The 21,548-nt window shown below is 44.3% G+C and overlaps 1 protein-coding gene across 1 annotated transcript in view; it reads left to right on the forward strand.

Moving 5' to 3' along the window:
- The window catches only part of ccser1 (coiled-coil serine-rich protein 1), a gene marked incomplete at both ends in the record, with an annotated part of 379,715 nt that overhangs the window by 104,846 nt on the left and 253,321 nt on the right, over positions 1 to 21,548 (forward strand). The window contains one exon of the mRNA XM_084323183.1: positions 5,369 to 5,456. Within this exon, the coding sequence (XP_084179309.1) occupies positions 5,369 to 5,456 (88 nt within the window). The remainder of the gene's footprint in view (positions 1 to 5,368; positions 5,457 to 21,548) is intronic.

Raw genomic sequence — 21,548 nt, forward strand, 5'->3', positions numbered from 1 at the left:
GCTGTATATACCATATAATATATTTATTCTTCCCTTATATATATCTATCCACATCTGTCTGTACATACCTGCACATAATCTTTTTACACATTTGTAGATACTATATCTATATATCTGTACATATCCTTACCTACTAGTACGCTGCCAGCCAGTATGACTACTACCATAGTGTCTTTATACCTGTATCACTGTACATATTAAGGGGTTAATACTATGACTCTGTACATACATCTGATTAGCACTATTACTCAGTAGTCCTCCCAGGCAGCGTGTCGATGTGTCCTTGAGCAAGACACTTAGCCCCTAACTGCTCCCGATGAGCAGGTTGGCACCTATCTATCTATCTATCTATCTATCTATCTATCTATCTTCTATCTATCTATCTATCTATCTATCTATCTATCTATCTATCTATCTATCTATCTATCTATCTATCAATTCACGTTGGTTGGTATATGTTCAAAATCTAACAAGCTAGCTGCCTGTCAATCAAATGAGGTCAGGCTCATTACAACTTCACCAAAACGAAAGTGAACCAAACAGACGGTACGTAAACATGGCGAGAGCAACGGAAACGGCGAACATTTAGACTATAGAACAACAACAGGAAACTGTCTATTTGGGTGGAAGTGAATATAAACAACGGTGACAAGAAAACTGCGCTGGATACCTTTCAGTATATCTATTGCTTATATATATATAATATAATGAAACTAGACAATTCCTGTGAAAGTGTGTTGTGGCCAAAGCACCGCCCACTGTGCTGAACCCGACAATGTCAGAACCGTGTGTGTATTACAAAGGTTCTTGAGATATGAAAGTGGGCAAGGCTGTGTGTGTGTGTGTGTGTGTGTGTGTGTGTGTGTGTGTGGTGTGTGTGTGCGTGTGTGTGTGTGTGTGTGTGTGTGTGTGTGTGTGTGTGTGTGTGTGTGTGTGTGTGTGTGTGTGTGTGTGTGTGTGTGTGTGTGTGTGTGTGTGTGTGTGTGTGTGTGTGTGTGTGTGTGTGTGTTGTGTGTGTGTGTGAGTCGAGCAGAATCCGTCTACAGTAGCGTGTCCATGTCTCTAAACTGAGCTCCTGACCTGCCTGTGACCTGCATCGGTCGTTAACTCTCACTCTCACTCTCTCTCAGCCAGAAGTGTCTTTTTTTTTTACTGCAAGTCGAAGTTACACACTCTCCAACGGTCACCCCCTTTTAACACTTTGAGTGCCAGCAGGGGGCGCCAGAAATAGCGCTTGAATGCCAGTGCTGTAGTCAATGGGAGGGCGATCACATTTGCGAACGCATAAACTATATCTTAAAATTACGGCTATTTGTTCTAATACGCCTGTCGCTTATCAATGACTTGTTTGCAGTCAACATTTTCGAAACGGATTGTTTTTTAATCTGTACATTTCCGTTTTTATACATTTTGAAAACGCTCGTTTTTTTAAACTTCCAGAAACAAAATAGGATTCTGCAGGAATCACGCTTTACTGGAATACACAAAACACGTTGTCATTTTCGGCCTACCTCAGATCAGATGTTCTCCAAAAAGATTATTCCAATTCCTGATCGCCATTCCAAATATCGATCGCGTTTATTGATCCAACGCTGGGTACTGGAAACACATATTCCACGCTGTTCTGCGGCTCGGCAATGAATGGGATCGTCTCCGGTTACATGCCTTACAAGGTAAAATGTGGATTCCGGACTCTTTTTTTCCCATCCATTTCATTCAGTCCAATCCAATGGGTGCAATACCATACCGAGAGACGATAGGAGGCGGTATTTTACCTGTTTGATCTCAGGACAGATCCCCACTGGTAACGTGAGGCTAGATTGATTAAAAATGAATGGAAATCGATAATAAAAAAAATTACGATTAATAACGAGATTTCTCGTTCTTGGCACTCAACGCATGGCATGAACTAACGAGATTTCTCGTGGCTGGCACTCAAGTGTTGACTGTCATTTGTATATATCTTCTAACATTTATTTTCAAGATCTCCTTATTTTTAGCATTTAGCGTTTGCTTGTATTTAAGTTGTTCATTCTAGTTAAATACTGTGTGACTGTGTGATGTTGTGTGAAGGGCGGACTAGCAAAGTAAGTTTGTCATTGTACGGCAAGTGTCTGTTTAACTGTGCACATGACAATAAACCATCCTGAATCTTGACTGTTCTGCTTCATGTTTGTCCTTTCCATTTTATTTGGTGGTTTGATGTGCGTTTAGTTATTCCCCTTACCTTGGGGTGAGGCGACATTGGAGGTAGAGCAGTCACCTGGTCCTTGAGCAAGACACTTAACCCCTAACTGCCCCCAATGAGCAGGTCGGCACCTTGCATGGTCGCTTCCGCCATCGGTGTGTGGATGTGTGAGTGAATGGGTATAATGTGAGGAACAAGTAAAGCGCTTTGGATAAAAGCGTTATATAAATGCACCATTTCCCATTTACTGGCCAGCAGTGTAACTATATCTGATACTAGATGTGAGAACTAGATTGAGTCTTTCCTCACCATATGCCCAGTGAAAATGAGCGATTTGATACTAATTAAATGGACTGAACCGACAGAAGATTATCTATTCTCTCAGACAACCTTTGGTCGTCATGGAGCCTTGACAACCAGACACTATACACAGCCGTAACTAAAAGGATCAATCAAATTGTAAAGCGCTCTGTGATGTATTTACCACCTGTTTCTTTTCTATTTATTTTATAAAAAATATTGTCCCGTTACCCTTCGAGGGGACCTTTTGTCCTCTCACCAGGTCGTCATTGAAAATATGAATTTGTCTTAATAACTGACCTGCCTGGTTAAATAAAGGTTAAATAAAGAATAATAATAAAAGAGTCGAGAAGCGCGTGAAAAGCTTTGAGCCAAGGAACGAAAATGAGTCACAGATTGAGTGAAAATGGTGGGAAGGACGCAGCACTTCCTGGGTCTGAACGTTCTGCAACTCACTCCTGCTAGTGGCACCGTCCAGTCTCACCACTCAGGAAGTAACAGCATGTCACTCCCATCAAGCCACTCCATTCAAGCCATCCCCAATCAAGCCACTCCCAATCAAGCCACTCCCAATTTCCATCCACTCCCAATCAAGCCGGTCGTTTGGCTACGTTCATACTGCAAGCCTAGTGCTCAATTCTGATTCATTGCTCATATATCTGATTCTTTTCTTTTGGCTGTTCACATTATTATTATTTATAAAAAAAATGTAATAAATATCAAATTAAATGTGGCCAATATCAGATTCCAGTGTGAACCGGTCACGCTCCATAACTGACCCGCATGCCCGCGCAAATGAACAATAACAAAAATTTAACATGGAGGACATGAAGTCCGTTTATGTTATGTTTCAGTTGATGGTGCAGTGGAGGCTAATTCGTGAGCGGAGGAGGAGCGAGGAGGAGTGGAAAGAGAGACCCCTCAAGTTTAGCTTGTACAGAAGTATCACACACACATACTTATTATAATGTATAACTCCTCCTGTCCCTCCACTGTCCTCCATCACAGCTGTCTTCCATGTTTGTATTCACGATTGTACTCCCCCAGCGCAGAATTGTGACAAATGTCTCAAAGAAGTGATGTAAAGTCACATGAATTCCGACATGACTGTTCAGACTGCATTGCAAAAGAAATCTGACCTGTATCTGATTTAGGACCACGTATGAAAGTGGCCCAAACCAGAATGGAAAAAAAACAGATGAAAACATAATTTATGAGCAAAACAAATCTGATTCGGGCCTCTTTTGCCTACAGTGTGAACGTAGCCTTTGACAGCTTTCTCGGTGAGGTGACTCCCATTAATAAATAATGATCTACAAGATAAACGGTGGGGATACCAAAATGGCATCCAGGGTAATAAAAAAAGTCAACCAACGAACTAGATTCTTGTACCGGATGTCCTCTCTGGTAAACAAGAATACCCTGAAGACTCTGGCAGGAGCACTCATTCAAGGGTACTACGACTATGCTTGCACCTCATGGTACCAAAGCACCTCAAAGGCGCTAAAAACAAGATTACAAACATCACAAAACAAACTGGTCAGACTACTGCTTGACCTTACTCCTAGAACCCACCTCACCCCTGCCCACTTTGACTACCTAGGATGGCTTAGAGTAGACGACAACTTGTACAGCAACTTGCAATGGCCTGGTCTACAAGATACACTATACGACTAAGGTACACATGTACATGTCAAAATACTTCCCAAAGGTCAGTGAATACCACGATCACAACACCAGAGGAAGCTCAACAAATCATGTTAAACCCAGATTCGGCTCAAACAAGGGACTAAACACGTTTTGCAATTATGCCACATCAATGTGGAACGCCCTACCCAAAGCTGTAAAGGAATGTGAATCCCTACCCACATTCAAAACCGCTCTTAAAGAGCACCTACGGGAGGCTGCAATTCGAACTCGGCCACCGTAGATGTCCAAACCCCCCACCCCCTCCTAATAGACGGTCTCCTCCCCACCGCATGTATATATTCTCTCCCTGCCGTATGTATATTTCTCTCCCACCCCCCCCCACCCCCTCCTAATGTACAGTCTCCTCCCCATCATATGTATACTCTCTGTCAGGATCTATGGGTAACAGTACTGTATATTTGCATATCATATATGTCACAAATGTAACAGTACTACTATATACATGTATGTCATGTATGTCCATATGCCATAAATGTCATGATGTATATTGTGTATGTCATAAATGTCACTATGAATTGAAAATGGGGGGGACCCTGATGGAAACAAGACAAAAGTCTTTCTCTGGTCTGCATCCCCTTAACAATTGTATGTATTGAGCCGTACTGTATTGTACCCATTCTGCAATCTGTTAAATAAAGTTTTCATTCATTTATTCATTCATTCATTCATTCATTCATTCATTCATTCATTCATTCATTCATTCATTCATTCATTCATTCATTCATTCATTCATTCATTCATTCATTCATTCATGATGATGGCAGCTCCTCAAACCGGTCTGGCCTTTAAAGAGATGGATCCTTGTGTAACGTGGACTCTTCCCGGGAGACGCCAGACGGTGGTATTATTATTTCTGTGTGTTCTTGTGTCATCAACTTGGGTAAACACCTCACTGCCCATCAGGATCAGAACATGGCTTGATTACAATATCTATCATGTTGACAAGTTGTTTCTTATTCTCTCCTTCTGTGTGTGTGTGTGTGTGTGTGTGTGTGTGTGTGTGTGTGTGTGTGTGTGTGTGTGTGTGTGTGTGTGTGTGTGTGTGTGTGTGTGTGTGTGTGTGTGTGTGTGTGTGTGTGTGTGTGTGTGTGTGTGTGTGTGTGTGTGTGTGTGTGTGTGTGTGTGTGTGTGTGTGTGTGTGCGTGCGTGTGCGTGTGCGTGTGTGTGTAGTGTCCAGAGAGGACTCCAGCCAGTCGTTGGCCTCCTGCCTTAACCTGCTGCCCTCACCACTGGAACCTGCAGGAGACACCAACCACAGGTATCTATCTATCTATCTATCTATCTATCTATCTATAAATCAATTCACGTTGGTTGGTATATGTTCAAAATCTAACAAGCTAGCTGCCTGTCAATCAAATGAGGTCAGGCTCATTACAACTTCACCAAAACCGAAAGTGAAACCAAACAGACGGTACGTAAACATGGCGAGAGCAACGGAAACGGCGAACATTTAGACCAGGGGTCAGCAACCTTTTTGACATGGAGTGCCTGTTTGAAATATAGTTGTAACTAGTGTGCCTCAACAATATTCCATGCATCGTACATATTTTTTCTCATAATCAGGTCTTTTTAATGATATTTTTTACATTATTACATCATTATTGTTATTGTCATTATTAACAATATTATTATGATGGTTGTATCAACCCTAAATCTGAGTTGGGGGGGGGATGCAATGCAGACAAACAGCTGCATACAGTGCGACCATTTCACTCACATTTGCCCATTCATTTTTGGACACATCACACACCATCGGTGTGTGTACTGTACGTGTGCTGTCATAGCTCCACCTACAGGCCTAATGGAGAACACCAGGAGAACACCAGGATGTGAATGGAGGGTGAATGTGAGGTATATCGTGTAAATACGTTTTGATTGATCGCAAGACTACACTGTAAAAAATATATAATAATAAGTTACCAGAACTTAAAAATATTGAGTTCAGTTACTGTGCATTAAGGTTTTCAGTTTTCAATCCATAATAAGTTAACAGAAAAATAAGTACACAACCACATTATTTCAACCTAATAAAACTATGTTTATTGTCATTGTTTTAAGAACACAAATTGACTTGGTAATACTCACATTTTGAGTAAAAATGTGCTTTTAACATGTGCAATGTTCAATGAAATAGAAAAATAAATAATAAAATTTGTTGATCAATCCCACTGGTCACAATGGTGACCGTAATATTGTTTTTGTTATAAGGCTTTGCAAATGTTACTGAATGATGTAGCAATGTATTTCCAGCTAAATTGAAATAATAAACAAATAAAGGGTCTCAATTAAATATGTGGTAGTAAAAAGAACCTGTGGGAGGATTTCAACAAGATAAATGCGACAACAGTGCAAAATATTTCACTATAATATTTCAAAGCAAAATAAAAAAAAAAAAAATTATATATATATATTTTTTCGCTGCCCCCTGTGCCTATGAAAATGCCCCCGCGTGCCTAGGGTTGCCTACCCCTGATTTAGACTATAGAACAACAACAGGAAACTGTCTATTTGGGTGGAAGTGAATATAAACAACGGTTGACAAGAAAACTGTGCTGGATACCTTTCAGTATATCTATTGCTTATATATATATATATATATATATATATATATATATATATATATATAATATAATGAAACTAGACAATTCCTGTGAAAGTGTGGTTGTGGCCAAAGCACCACCCACTGTGCTGAACCCGACAATGTCAGAACCGTGTGTGTATTACAAAAGGTTCTTGAGATATGAAAGTGGGCAAGGCTGTGTGTGTGTGTGTGTGTGTGTGTGTGTGTGTGTGTGTGTGTGTGTGTGTGTGTGTGTGTGTGTGTGTGTGTGTGTGTGTGTGTGTGTGTGTGTGTGTGTGTGTGTGTGTGTGTGTGTGTGTGTGTGTGTGTGTGTGTGTGTGTCTGTGTCTGTGTCTGTGTCTGTTCTGCCTGTCTGTCTGTCTGTCTGTCTGTCTGTCTGTCTGTCTGTCTGTCTGTCTGTCTGTCTGTCTGCCTACCTACTACGGTATCAACTGGGATGTAGACAGATAGGGGAGGGAGGCAGACAGAAACAAACAGAGAGAGAGAAAGAGAGAGAGATGGGAGCTAGTAGCAGTTGTTATCTATTCCAGGAATAGGCTGATCTGTAGCGCTGTCTTCTGGCCTCTCTTTCTCCCCTTCCTTCTGTGGAAGCGAGGCAGCATAGCTGGAATAAAGAGATAGTCAATAAATAAATACACTGGTAGAATAAATATGCCAACCGTCTCCTCTGCTGTACCCAGAGGGAGAGAGAGAGAGAGAGAACGAGAGTGAGAGCGAGAGAGAGAGAGAGAGAGAGAGAGAGAGAGAGAGAGAGAGAGAGAGAGAGAGAGAGAGAGAGAGAGAGAGAGAGAGATGACTATCTGATTTGATGTGGCTCTTCGTCTCTCCTGTGATCTCAGCGTAGTGCTTATTGGCTACATCACGCATGCACACTCACACAGATGCATATTATGCACACACAGGTACACACAAAGATGTACACATGCAGACGCATATGGTCATCCACAGACACACTCACACACACACATAGTGTAGTGGATCTGCTAATAAATGACTATTTTTATTTTTTATTTTTACTCGATCACTACCTGGATACATGAATCAACATTTAATTTGTCATGAACCGATATTACTTCAACCTGAATGCGCCCATAACCCACAGACAAGCAATGACACAGCAATAAACAGACTCAAGGATGCACAAGTAAGTGTAGAATGTCCCTGTATTGAAGAAAAGAATAAAGAACAATGTCCTTCACCGGTAAGTCACGGAACAGTCAATAAACAATAAAGTCAATAAAGTCAAACCAAAAACCGGGCTACCAGATTAAGTACTGTGAGCCCTATTCACAATAAAAATAAAAATGACTACTATAGTTCCGGTTTCAATGTCAGTCACAGTGCTCAGGTATTCTGCCATTGTGTACTCTCTGTTTAGGGCCAAATAGCATTTCAATTTGCTCTGGTTTTGGGTTGTTTCTTTCCAATGTGTCAGATCGTTTTTCTTATTTAATTTTTTTATATAATTTGGTTTAGTCCAGTGTGGTTTCTGTCTGGTGGCTCTGTTTGTGTTTGTGAGCAGAGTCCCAGAACCATCTGGCTGAGTGGGCATCTCTCAAGGGTCTCTCTGTAGGTGAGGGCTTTGTTATGGAGTGTGTCTGGTCGCTTTCTTTTAGGTGATTATAGAATTTAAATGCTCTTTTTTGGATTTTGATAATTAGTGGGTATCTTCCTAGTTCTATGACGTTAATGGATTGCTCAGCACCTGTTCTGCACTGTACTTCACTCCGTGCACGAGCACTGAATAAAAAATTCCACCATGTACCTTTACCTCCCAACATCCGTCTGACCACACCCCCTTCCGCTTACCTTCATAAGCAGGTGTGTGGCCACCTACTCGCCTCCTTCTTCACTTTCACCACAAGGAAGTGCCTTCAGTAGATCCCCACTTGACGAGGTTGTTAGTAGAAGAAAGTTGGAAAACGAAAGAACGGGAAGATACGTTGACATCATATCTTTATTTTCTCTCTCACTATTTTCGAGAAAATACGGCGATATTGTCTTCGTCACTGGAGTGTCTGGAAGATGATGATCATTCTACACCTCCACCGGTTTTTTCGTATTAGGAGCTCACGCCGCTGACATGCTTCCCAACTACAATCCTCCTTGCTGCGGCTGGATGGGGTAAGACCCTCCAGCAACACAGCTGGACTGTAGGACGCACTGACTGCTGTGAGAAGCGGTGGTTTCCAGGTTGGGTATGTACTGTTTTGCTTGCGAGCTCTGGTTGTTGTTGATGCTATGGGGGTTAGCTAACAATTTACGAAACGCCGACCCCAGGCTAGGGTCCTCTGCTCGGCTTAAAACGGCGGTCGGAGGATCTTGGCCTGACGCCCATGATGGCTATCTAGTGGCCCGCGCTAGGTTCTGGTGATCCCAGGATTCTAGAGCGGATGCTTCTCTGTCCCGTGTAGGCCCCATCTTTCATATACAAATGAAAGTTACCCTAACAAGGAAATGTGGGCATAAGATCTTCTTTATCAGAAGTTCCATGCTCAAAGGGCCCCGTGTGTGTCTGGATCACCGTTGACAACTGTGTTCTGACATTTCTTTTTCTTTTCCCTGTTAGCGAAGGGATTAGGACAGCGACCTGTCTGAAGTGTGGCTTGTTATGTCATTGTATGCAGTTCAGGTGATGGCTGCTTAGCTTGCGTGCTAGTTGTGGAGCTACTGTGTAGCCAGTCAGCTGTTAGCTGCGCAGCTGTTAGCTGCGGCGTTAGCTCGCTGTGTTTACCAGGCTGGTATACGTTAGCTTGTTGCTATCAGCCGATCGGCTGTTAGCTTAATGCTACACTGTTGAACGTTCTGTGACTATAACATGCCTTAAACACTCTGACTACGACGTCATCTTTGACAGAGGATGTTAGTCGAACCTACCGGGAGCCCGGCCGGCGAGGACTGCGTCAACATGGAGAACCGTAGCGGCTGGGTGGCGCAGCGACGCTGCCCTTGTCGTCGACACAGGAATGCTGTGTTAACGTCGGTGCCCCGATAGCCAGACTGCAGTTCGCTTGGCATGCGCTCACGGTAGGAAGGTCCCGACCAGACCTTAAACACGTCTTCTTCCTTCCCTTCTAAATGTTTTGTAATAACGATCTTTTCCAAAACGTGTGTTGCTGCAATACATTGAGGATACAACGCGTGTTGTGTGTGAATTGTCTTGTCACTGGTATAAGCTTCTTCTCCATACAAATCGGGTTGTTGTTTACATATGTAAAAATGATCTGGTTAGTTGTGTTGAGAACATCATGTGTGTTCATGTACCGTGTACTCACAACTAAGGGGGTTAATTAACCTATAAAGCTATGCTTAGTGACATATGAGTGAAGAATGAATTATTTTCTCAGCCTGTAATGACAATGAACAGTGCGTTCACATATTAACACTTTAATCGCCGAAGACGCTGGAACACGTCATTCCCCGCCATGCTTATTCTGCCGATGACGCTGGACAGCGTCTTTGATATCAATATTTCAAAAATCTGTGATCGAAATCATATTTCTCCCCCGGAGACATTATATGTACTGGTGAGCCCCTGTCAACTCTCTAATGGTTCAAGAGCGCCATCTGGTGGCCGATCGGCCGATCGCCCAGGGAAGAAACAGGAAGTGGATGCTGGTGCTCATTTCAATTTGGTCCGATCACTCGCTATAGGTCCCGGGACTCGAGCTCGACACAATGGATAGCGATCCGTTGCCAATAACTCGATAAACAACATGATTTGGACGTATATACTATTATACAACCTGGAAATGGATTGGGTATTTCTACATCCCATAATAGAAAAAATTCTGTTCCACGCTCATCTCCCAACGGCGAGAGGAAGCTACGGTGAGTTTCAGCGTTATTTTTTAATGTCTTCTATACTAACTGCTCTAATGATCATATCACCCACACTAGATGAATGATATAACGTTGCCCACGGAATTATAACCGACCCCCCGCCCATCCGGTCAACATCAGATCATACGTAGTAACTTCTAGAAGTACGTGCAGTTGACATTTTTTTATCTTGCGCCGATTGCTATCAAACTATACAATCATCAATATAATGCATTTAGGGCTATAAATCACGTTCTGGAGAAAGCAGCAGAAAACGATAAAAACATACTTATACTTTAGACCGTATTTTAGTATGAATATGTGAATGAAAAAGTATAACGTTGCTACACCCTGAACAATAGATATAGGACTTTGAATGGGCCATGGTAATGTCAATTTAGCAATACAATTTAAAAAGTTATATCCCTGCAAAGAAGGGGAACTTCTCCATGTTAAATAGGGCTGGCGAGGGATGGTAAATTATGAATTTAACCCCGGCGATCAAAGTGTTAACAGGGTTTCCTGTTCAACTGGGCCGTATCAAGGGTAAGGTAGGAGGGGTGATCCCCCCGGTTCCCTGGGGCTTCCTCACCCTCCTCTCAGACATGTTGTTACAATATATTGTGTCACTGTGTTGTGGGGATACGATGTAACCCTTAGTTGCTGGGGTTGTGCTAAACCGCTTGAGAAACTATATTTTCCTAAAGAAAAGATTGTTTGGTCGCTTTTCGTGTGTGCTTAGCAAGGCCTGAGGCCGTTACTAATCGAGGATTCTGTATTCTCTCGTTATGAAAAACGGCGTTCCTCTGTAGCAAGAGTGTACTTGCCATTTTTTGTTGTGATAATGAGTTGTGTGTGTCTTGTGATCTACAACTGGGTTAGGTTGGCCACAGAAGCACATGTGTAAGTCTGGTACCGGGGCTCTTAAGGGGGCCCTCTCTATTCTGTGTTTTTTCCTTAGTAAAAATCAGATAGCAGGTTAGCACATGAGCTGTGTGAAGCTGTTAGACACTTCATGTAGCTGACTATGACTGTGTCATGCTCTTTTTTGTCATTACATCGTATCATGGGTGTGGGGTCGTAAAGGGGTGAACTGGTAATCCTTTCCTCCCCTTTTGATGGGCAGGGGTTAAAACCTCCTGTCTTTCAAGGTTCCTGTCACGTTGCTGTTCGGCACGTTACAGGGTAAGAGGGGGGGGGGGGGGGGGGTGGGGGGAGTTTCCTGGTCCCATGCCCTGGAAGATTGGGCGTGTGCACCGCAGAAAATCACCCGCCATAGAGTATGTCACTGTGTGCGTCTCTGTTGGTAAGACTTCCGTGAGTTGTGCAGGTCCATATGATGGATCTGTTTCGGGAGAGGTCAGGGCTCCTCCTCACGAAGCTCCTACTCGGGCCTTCTGTGAGTTAGGACTCTCCTTCCCTGTGAGGGAGCCTCCTCAGAGTTCAGAGCCTCCTCCTCAGATTGTCAAGGTGAGTAGAACTTCAAAAAGGAGTCCTGCTCTATTGTGTGTGTATTCGATTCAATTCGATTATTGAGTGTGTATTGGTTCAGTGCCTCCTCCTCGGAGAGCCCTAACCCTAATTACATAGCTCAATATATTCTTTTCAATCTATACAGCTCGCGTGGGAAGTCTCTCTGGGGATTTCCGTCTCCTCCCTATGGGAGGGTGGTGGGATGTAAAAAGGTAAAAAAAAATTACCCTCAGCTGCGTCACGAGGGATTCATGTCAGTCTGTGTTCTTTCTTTTTTGAATAAAAAGAGGAAGGTACATGAAGCACGACGGCTCTGTGTCGTTCTCCCAGGCGACTTGGAGGAACAATGTTTGGTGTCTTGTTAGACTATCCATTGATGTGTTTGAGTCTCGACGCATACATAGTGCTGGCTCGGTGTGTTTCTGTTACAGAATCACACAGGGGCTAAGTGCGCCTTGGTTTCTTGTTAAAACAGCGTTTTTATAGGGCAACTGGGATGGAGTTTTGTCTCTTCCGAGCGCCAGTTTACTAGGTTGTCTCGATGAATTCTCGTTCATATCTGGGGGATGTTAACGGAATAGATCAGAACATATGTAGAGGGGTCTCACGCCCTTGGGGTGGGCCACTGAGCACGGTCCAAATGGGACCGCCTGGGTGGCGCCCTCTTTTCATGTTTTAGATCGACACGCATACCTACCCCCTCTCCTGGAGTGGGCATGTCGGCATGGTTAGGACACAGGACTGGTCTGGTCACGCTGGTCCAGGTCAGTTAACCCGTTGTCCGCCGGGGATGCAGATCTGCTGTTCTGGTACCCTGAGGGACTTGGGTTTTTTCAGGGGGAAAAAATGCTGGGTCGGCCCGGGGTGTCACAAGGTTAGGCGTTATGGAGACCCTTGTTGGGTACTTGTACCTGGCACTATCATGGGGGCTGGTTCTCCTTTCTTCGCTCCTCTCTCACGCATGGCGAAGAGAGGGCTGTTGGGGTGGTCTTCTGGACCTCCTCTGGTAACCCTGTGTACTTCCCGAGCCGCCGCGCCCGGTCCGAAGTAAAGTTTCGTTGATACCGTCGGCCTGGGATAACCCTTTTTTGAAAACTGAAACACTTGTACTGCGGTATAGCCAGTGTATGCCCGCAGGTGTGTTTTGGAGTTTTTTCTTGAGGGGTTATAGGAACAACCACCGTCGGTACCAAGAGGGTGGTTAATTCCCTGGTGTGTTGGAGCAGTGTCAACTCCCGGGACGTCTGCCAATCATGTCAGCCTTCTCTGCCTCGACCCCTCTGGGTGTTTTCTTTTTAATGGAGGCTTCGTCATGGTGATCAACAACGCCAGCGTCCGCCCCTTCCGCCGGGAGGGCTGTTTCCAGCTGACTCCTTTGGCGCCTGTCTCGTCCGCAGTGCTCCAGGCTCAGGTTACAGCCTGTTGCCTGGTTTCCCCGGTGCGCTACCTTCTTCCGTTGGTTAACCTTTTTGTGTGCTTACGGCCATGCTGACTGTCTGTTCTGCAGGGTCAGTGTGCCAGGCGGTGTGCTATTGGGGGGAAAGGGCCCGCTCTTGGAGGGGCCTTATCCGAATACGCTGGCGATGTGGGGGGCGGTGTCACTAAGTGACCACCTGGTGGGGTCTTGATGCCTGGTGTCATTGACCTCTCCGGGCCCCCGTTTTCCAGGGGGTCCAGTCCCTTCAGTGGGTCTGGGTCTTCCTTCGCGCTCCGCTGCTACGGCCTTGCCACAGGGTTGGGTTTGCTCTTAAACCCTGTGTTTTCTGGGGGCAATAACGAGGTTGTTCCTTCCGTTCGTTCCCGGGTGGCATGCGGGTTGTGCGTGTGTGTAGTCGTGGGGTCAAGCCACAGTCTGCTCACCCTGTGCATTGAGTTGCTTGAGTGCCTTTTCGCACGGTCGGATCCGTCGCCCTCCCGTGAACCTCCAATAGGGGGGGTATCCTCCATTAGGGAGGGTCGGGGGCGCTCGGTCCTCCCCGGTCTGATGGTTGTGGGGGGCCTCAGCGGGGTACATTTGTCGGGCTATGGCTCCCGCTCAGCCCCTGTTGCAGAACAGGTGCTGAGCAATCCATTAACGTCATAGAACGAAGGGTTATGCTGCGGCCCTTGATCTCACCTTGTGGTGAAAGTTTGGGAAGGAGGCGAGTAGGTGGCCACACACCTGCTTATGAAGGTAAGCGGAAGGGGGTGTGGTCAGACGGATGTTGGGAGGTAAAGGTACATGGTGGAATTTTTTATTCAGTGCTCGTGCACGAAGTGAAGTACAGTGCAGAACAGGTGCTGAGCGCACCATTTAACTCATAGAACTGGGTTATATACATAACCCTTCGTTCTGCTCTGTATGCATTATTTGGTGTTTTCCGTTGGGTGCGGATAATGGATTTGCTAAATTCTGCATGCAGAGTCTCAATTGGGTGTTTAGTTTTGTGAGGATTGGTTCGTTACCGCACGCTTCCAGGTACCAATTACCTTCACGCGCCTGAAGTGAGTTCCAAATCAGCTCGGTGGAGCCCTTATATACTCTGGTGTTCCCAACGTTCTGTGTCGGGTTGTTTTGGGCTTACCACTAGCTGCTGCTTGTTTTCCTCCCGTGTTGTACCTCGTCTGTTTTTCTCCAGGACGTCTATGGAAGTCGCCGCTGTTGCTTCTCTCTGCCATCCGTTGGATCTGTGCCTCATTGCCCGCTTTGCGCAATTGCGCCTTGGTGAGTTTTGGAAACGTACTTTTTTGGATGCTCTGTTTTTTCTCACATTTTTCTGGACTCGGGACCTGTCTGTTTTTTGTGTGTTTGGTAAACACTGAAGATTAGTCGCTTGTGTTTGTACTGGACTCAGCTAAGGAAGACTGGACTGCCTTGTATTCCGTTCGCTCGTTTGTTGACATTTCTCTCTCTCTCTGTTCCTTCCCGAGTGGATCTTCAAGTAGCTGCAGAGCCGCAGAGTCAGAGGCGCAACGCTACAGTGCCGTCTCTGCTCTGAGACAAGCTGCAAAGCCGCAGACTACTCTGCCCAAGAACATTCCCCACTTGTGCTTTTTGTTGCTTTTGCTATTATCTGTTATTGGAAATAAATACGCCCTGGTTTTTGGCTAACTCTGAACTACCTGTCTGTGCCGTGCTGTTGGGGTTGTTAACAAACCATAACAAGTTTATTTGATCAGGGACATAACAAGTTTATTTGATCAGGGACAGTGCATATCAATCAACAGTTTATACATTTATAAATTAATACAAATTAAAATAAATATGCCAACATCAGCAGGGTTGTTAGTTTTGAGTTGTAGTCCCTGGGCTAGATGTTTAAGCCAGAAAAGAAAGAGAAAAATAGAATGATATTAAAGCTAATATAAAAATAGTTTAAAACATATTCTGTACATTCACTCTCTAGGCATTCGTGCATCTATACAAAAAAACAGTGTACATGGACAAATCAAAGCTATACATGTATAAACACCGTATAGGCAGGCACATATATGGCAGGCACACATATAATCATAAATCACATAACTACATAATCACAATAAGGACAGTCAGGCTAGTAGGCAATCAATTGGGTGTTTGTCCCATTTAGTAAAGTCTTGGTTTGCAAGTGGGCCCCAGACTTCGCAACCATACAGGGAAATGGGTTCTATGACGGAGTCTAATATTTTGAGCCAGATTTTGATTGGAATGTCTAGCTTGATGTTCCTTTTGATAGCATAAAAAGCCCTTCTTGCTTTGTCTCTCGGGTCATTCACAGCTTGGTTGAAGTTCCCTGTAGCACTGATGTTTAGGCCGAGATACGTGTAGTTTTTTGTGTGTTCTATGGCAATTGTGTCTAGGAGGAATTTGTGTTTGTGTTGTTGTAGGCTGGGCCTTTTTTGGAATATCATAACTTTAGTTTTGGTTAGATTTACTGGCAGTGCCCATGTCTGGCAGAATTTGTGAGGAAGATCAAGGTGCTGCTATAGCCCTTCGTTTTGTTGGAGACAGCAGCACCAGGTCATCTGCAAACAGTAGGCATTTGACTTCTGTGTTTGATAGGGGGATGCCAGGTGCTGCAGTTTGTTCCAATGTGTTTGCCAGTTCATTGATGTATATGTTGAAGAGGGTTGGACTCAAACTGCACCCCTGTCTAACCCCACGGCTTTGAGGAAATAAGTCTGTGTGTACAGCAGACCCTTGTGCCAAATTGAGTCAAATGCTTTTTTTCTCTCTGTGTCTCCGTCTCTCTCCTCTCTCTCCCTCTCGCCCCCTCCCTCTCTCTCTCTCTCTCTCTCTCTCTCTCTCTCTCTCTCTCTCTCTCTGTCCCCCTCTCTCTCTCCCTCTCTCTCTCACATATACGTGCAGATAGGGCTTATTTGGTTTTCTGGAGCAGGCTGGTAATAACCACCTCGTAGGGCTGTAGCAATATTGTCTGACAAGCCGACAGATGGTTATTACTTTACTTTCACTGCTCTCTCCTCCACTGCTTATGGGGATTTATTTTATTTCCTTTTCTCACGGAAAGAGTAAATATATCTATCCATCTTTACTTAGCCCCCCTCGCCGCCAACAGGACTCACTGTGATCTCATTTCTTTGTGGAATTCAACTTGTGCCAGCAGTCCTTTTTGAAGTTGTATGTTTTGTAGTGTTTACCTGAGTCTACACCCTCCCCAGACCAACAGGGGAGACATGTAGTAGTCTACACCCTCCCCAGACCAACAGAGGAAACATACGGTAGTCTACACCCTCCCCATACCGACATATGATACATGTGGTAGTCTACACCCTCCCCAGACCAACAGAGGAAACATACGGTAGTCTACACCCTCCCCATACCGACATAGGATACATGTGGTAGTCTACACCCTCCCCAGACCGACATAGGTTACATGTGGTAGTCTACACCCTCCCCAGACCAACAGAGGAAACATACGGTAGTCTACACCCTCCCCAGACCAACAGAGGAAACATACGGTAGTCTACACCCTCCCCAGACCAACAGAGGAAACATACGGTAGTCTACACCCTCCCCAGACCCACAAAGGAGGTGTGTGGTAGTCTACACCCTCCCCATACCGACAGGGGAGACATGTGGTAGTCTACACCCTCCCCAGACCGACATAGGATACATGTGGTAGTCTACACCCTCCCCAGACCAACAGAGGAAACATACGGTAGTCTACACCCTCCCCAGACCAACAGAGGAAACATACGGTAGTCTACACCCTCCCCAGACCCACAGAGGAGGTGTGTGGTAGTCTACACCCTCCCCATACCGACAGGGGAGACATGTAGTAGTCTACACCCTCCCCAGTGTGAGCTGTTGTCTTGGAACAAACAACAAACACATGGTGTCAGTGGCCATGCTGAACAACAAATGTACACACATCTGCTTTTCATCTTGATTAAAATACGACAAACCATTTGGGCCCGTGGTCGTGGCGTGGTGTAAATTGCCTCCCAGTACGAGACAGAGCTGGTCAATAATCTGTGTTTAACCAGGGTTATTAATTTAAACCGTGGCTCGCAGTATGAGACAGACCTGATGAATAGCCTGTGACCTTTTTGCTTCACCCGTAGTCCACCACCAGCTCCTTGGTCTTGCCGATGTTGAGTTGAAAGGTGGTTGCTTACAAAGCTCTCCACCTGGGCTCTGTACTCCTCCTCGTCCATGTTGTCCATGATGTAACTGACGATGGAGGAGTCATCGGAGAACTTCTGTAGGTGGCACCCACTCGAGTTAGAGCATACGTCAGAGGTCTAAAGCAGGGGTTCCCAAACGTTTCAGGCCGCAACCCACAAAATAAGCCGTCAGAGAGCCGCAACCCAATGCACATTGTCGGGCATTCTTTTGCCAGGCGACCGATTTTTTAAGCCAAATATCACTTCAATCCTATTTTTTTCGGCAGACAGGCGATACAGCAAGGTCACAATGAGGAAAAAACATGACTTCTACTGGTGTATCAATCATTTGTAATATAAATTCATTTATCATTACATTAATTGATCAATAACCTACATATATGATTAGCATGCTATTTGTTAGTTATTAATTAACCAAGTTAGTTATTCATTTATATGTGCTATTTATGAGAGGGCTAACTTGTTGCAAAATAATAATGATAATAATAATAGCCTCATTAACACTTTGAGTGCCACGAGGTGGCGCCAGAGGTAGCGCTTCAATGCCACCATCGGCGCCAATGTTACGCTTAATATCGCCTAATCTATGTTTTAAATTATGGCTATGTGTCTAATCTGCCCGTCGCTTATCAAAGAATCCTTTTCCAGTCAGTGCTGTCAAGGCAGATTGGTTTTTTATCGCTTCATTTCCGTTTGAGAGCATTTTGAAAAGCACCCGTTTTGAGGTAAAAAACAGTTCATTCTAGACCAGGGGTCTCAAACTCACGGTGGGCCATTTGCGGCCCGCAGGATGATATTTTGCGGCCCCCTACTTGACATCAAAGTTTAGTGTTACTGCGGCCCGCGCGCAACCTTTTGCCGAGCCGTTGCACGAGTTGGGCGTTTTATTTATTTTATCACTTGTAGGCTACCATAGCGCAGGCTCATGGCAGCAACGTTAGTGGTTGAAACGTGATTCCGGAGTGATACCAAGTGGAAGGAAATATATCCTGTCATATAGCAGGTATCCTCGAAATTCTCCGCTATCTCCTCTGCAAGCTCCTGTCCGGCTGCACTGCTCCAACTGTCTGTGTCTGTATACTGCTTTGGTCCAATCATATTCAGGGTCCCGTCAGCATTCCCCCCCACCCACCCACAGTCTGCGAATCAGAGGCAGAGTAGGGCGGGTCTTCACAGAATGCGTGTTGTCTCTTTCAGGGTCGGAGTCAGAGCGAGAGTTGACAGCGCATATACAGGTAGTCTAATCTGCAGCAGACTGCAGGTACTGTAGCGAGTAGCATAGTTTTGCCAGCAGGCAGCTAGTAGAAAAATATGGCATGTTCAAAGATGGCCAGTAAAATAAAAGTCAACAGTGAAAATCGCTGCAATTCAAAGGTGAATGGACTGAAAAATATGCGTTCATCCTCTCTCCAACCAGCACAATGTGCCAAGAAACAGTAGCTCTTGTGAAGAGTGGCAATTTGAAATGCAATTTGAAACGCCAATACGAAACAAAACACAGTTATTTTGATGCAACCTTTCAGCACTAAGAACCACAAAAATAAATGGAATGAAATCATCATATCAAGCTGCAAGCAGAATTATTGTTAAAGTTATGTCACAACGATAAAAAGCAACCAAGTCCTCACTCAGTGACATGGGTGTTGGCTAAACACAAGAAGCCATTCTCTGATGCATACATAATAAAATAATGTAACTTTGTGATAGAATAAAAAAAATGCACAGTGTATTTCCATAGCTGTGGATGAGTCCACTGACACCACTGAGAATGCTCAGTTGCTGGTGTTTGTGAGGTTTTATGATGAGGCAAAGGGGTAGTTTGTTGATGTATTAATACATTTTTGGAATACTTGAAACCCTTTTTTTGTGGAATATTTGATGCGGCCCAGCCTCACCCAGACTCTACCTCCAGCGGCCCCCAGGTAAATTGAGTTTGAGACCCCTGTTCTAGACCATTCTATGATAATCGTCTTTTACTGGAATATTCCAGAACCTTGATATTTGTCGGCCTATTTATGAATCGTTTTCAAATAAACGCTAGATGATCAATATTATACGTGCACGCAAGCACATTCGAGCCGCGCACGGATAATCGTCGTGTTCATTTCCTCTTGGACTTTTACAGTGAAACCGAAAGAGCCCATTTCACAAAACAGCCTATATCTTCATCAAAATTAGTCTGATTATCCTAACACTGATAACATAGATTCCTTACCTGACATCAGATGGTATCCAACTGGTATATTCCAATTCCTGATCACCATTCGAAAAAATCGATAAGTGTATGGATCCAACGTGTGTACAGTGCAGTACATGATTCCGCGGGTCTCAGAGGCTCCAGAATGAACTGTGATAACCCCGGCTGCATCAGTGGACTGGAAAATGTGGAGTACAGGATTTTTTCCCCCATCCATTTTCATTGAGTCCATTCCAAAATCCCTTATGTCATCTGGGAGACGATAGGGGGCGCTTTTTTCCACATCTGATCGCCGGCGGCGCTCGGGTATACTAGGGTAGGCTCGCGTGATGCAATATGATTTCAGATCGCTAAAAAATAAAAATCTCGTGAGTGGCTTTCAACATAACTATCGGAAACCCGAGATATCTCGTGAGTGGCAGTGAAAGTGTTAAAATACTATTGTTGCTTCGGTTGTTTTCAGCGTTTTATGTGCCTAATCTGTTATTTAGTTTGAAATGTTCGTTGAAATAAGTAGATTTTTCGTTTTTGTTTATTTAATATATTAATTATTAATAATATATTAATTAATATTAATATAAAACCGTATAGTCACATTTTAGAATGTGTAAATGCATGCTTTTAATGTTTTTTAAGTGGCGAGTGACACGTGCAAACGTCACACGCACTAATAAGCATTGGAGGCTATTAACAGTTTCACTATTAACAAGTTTCACCCGAAGAAGGCAAACGCCAAAACATTGGTGACAATAAACAGCAAAGAGGAGACAAATGAGTGTGCAACTTTCTTTATCGTTTTCAGTACGTTCCGTCAGTCTGCACCTCTTAAACGTTTTTGGGTGTGCTCCACCTTGTGATATTAACATGCACAATAACTACACACAATAACAAAAACAACACAATAACCAAACAAGAACGATGTTATGGTTCTGACCATTTTCCCCCTGCTCACAGCCATTATATTATATAGGAGGTGGTTGAAACATGCAAACGTTACGCACTAATAAGCATTGGATGCTTTTAACACGCACAATAACTACACAAAATAACATAAAACCATAAAATGAATACATATAGCGCGTTTAATTAGTATAGGCGCCGCTAATGTTCAACTCACCTAATGAGATGGATGGGCTTGCTTGGAGCACAACAAGTCCAGTCTGGGCTTGATTTTGGAGACAGCGACTCGCAGATCATCCTCCACATTCAGACGTGATCTGTACTTGTTTTTTATATAAGTCGGTGCAGAGAATGTTTTTTTGCATAGGTACTGTATGTCGATCCAAATGGCAACAATACATCCATTGTGGCATTGGATAGCTGTGCGTATTCCCCCTCAACGGATATCCAGAACTCAGCCAGCGGCTTGGACTGAAACTTCGTCTTTAATGTTCGGTCGCTTGACAGTTCAACAAGCGCGTCCTCCAGGTCGGATGGCAGGTGTGATGCTGTTGTTACTGTGAATGGGGATCTTATCCAGTCATGCTGTTCTGGTGCTGTTTCCTCTGGGAAATACTTTTTAAATCGTTCAAGAAGGGCTTTGAGGTGACTGGTTATGGACATCTTCACTGTGTTCACACTGAGTTCATTTTCCTCCATAAACTCATCCAGCTCTGGAAACATATCAATCCTGCCCATTTCTACCCGTGCAATCCAACGCTCAAGTTTCC

This window comes from Notolepis coatsorum (genome assembly GCF_963971535.1).
Source record: "Notolepis coatsorum genome assembly, chromosome: 10".
In the NCBI taxonomy this organism is placed as follows: domain Eukaryota; kingdom Metazoa; phylum Chordata; class Actinopteri; order Aulopiformes; family Paralepididae; genus Notolepis; species Notolepis coatsorum.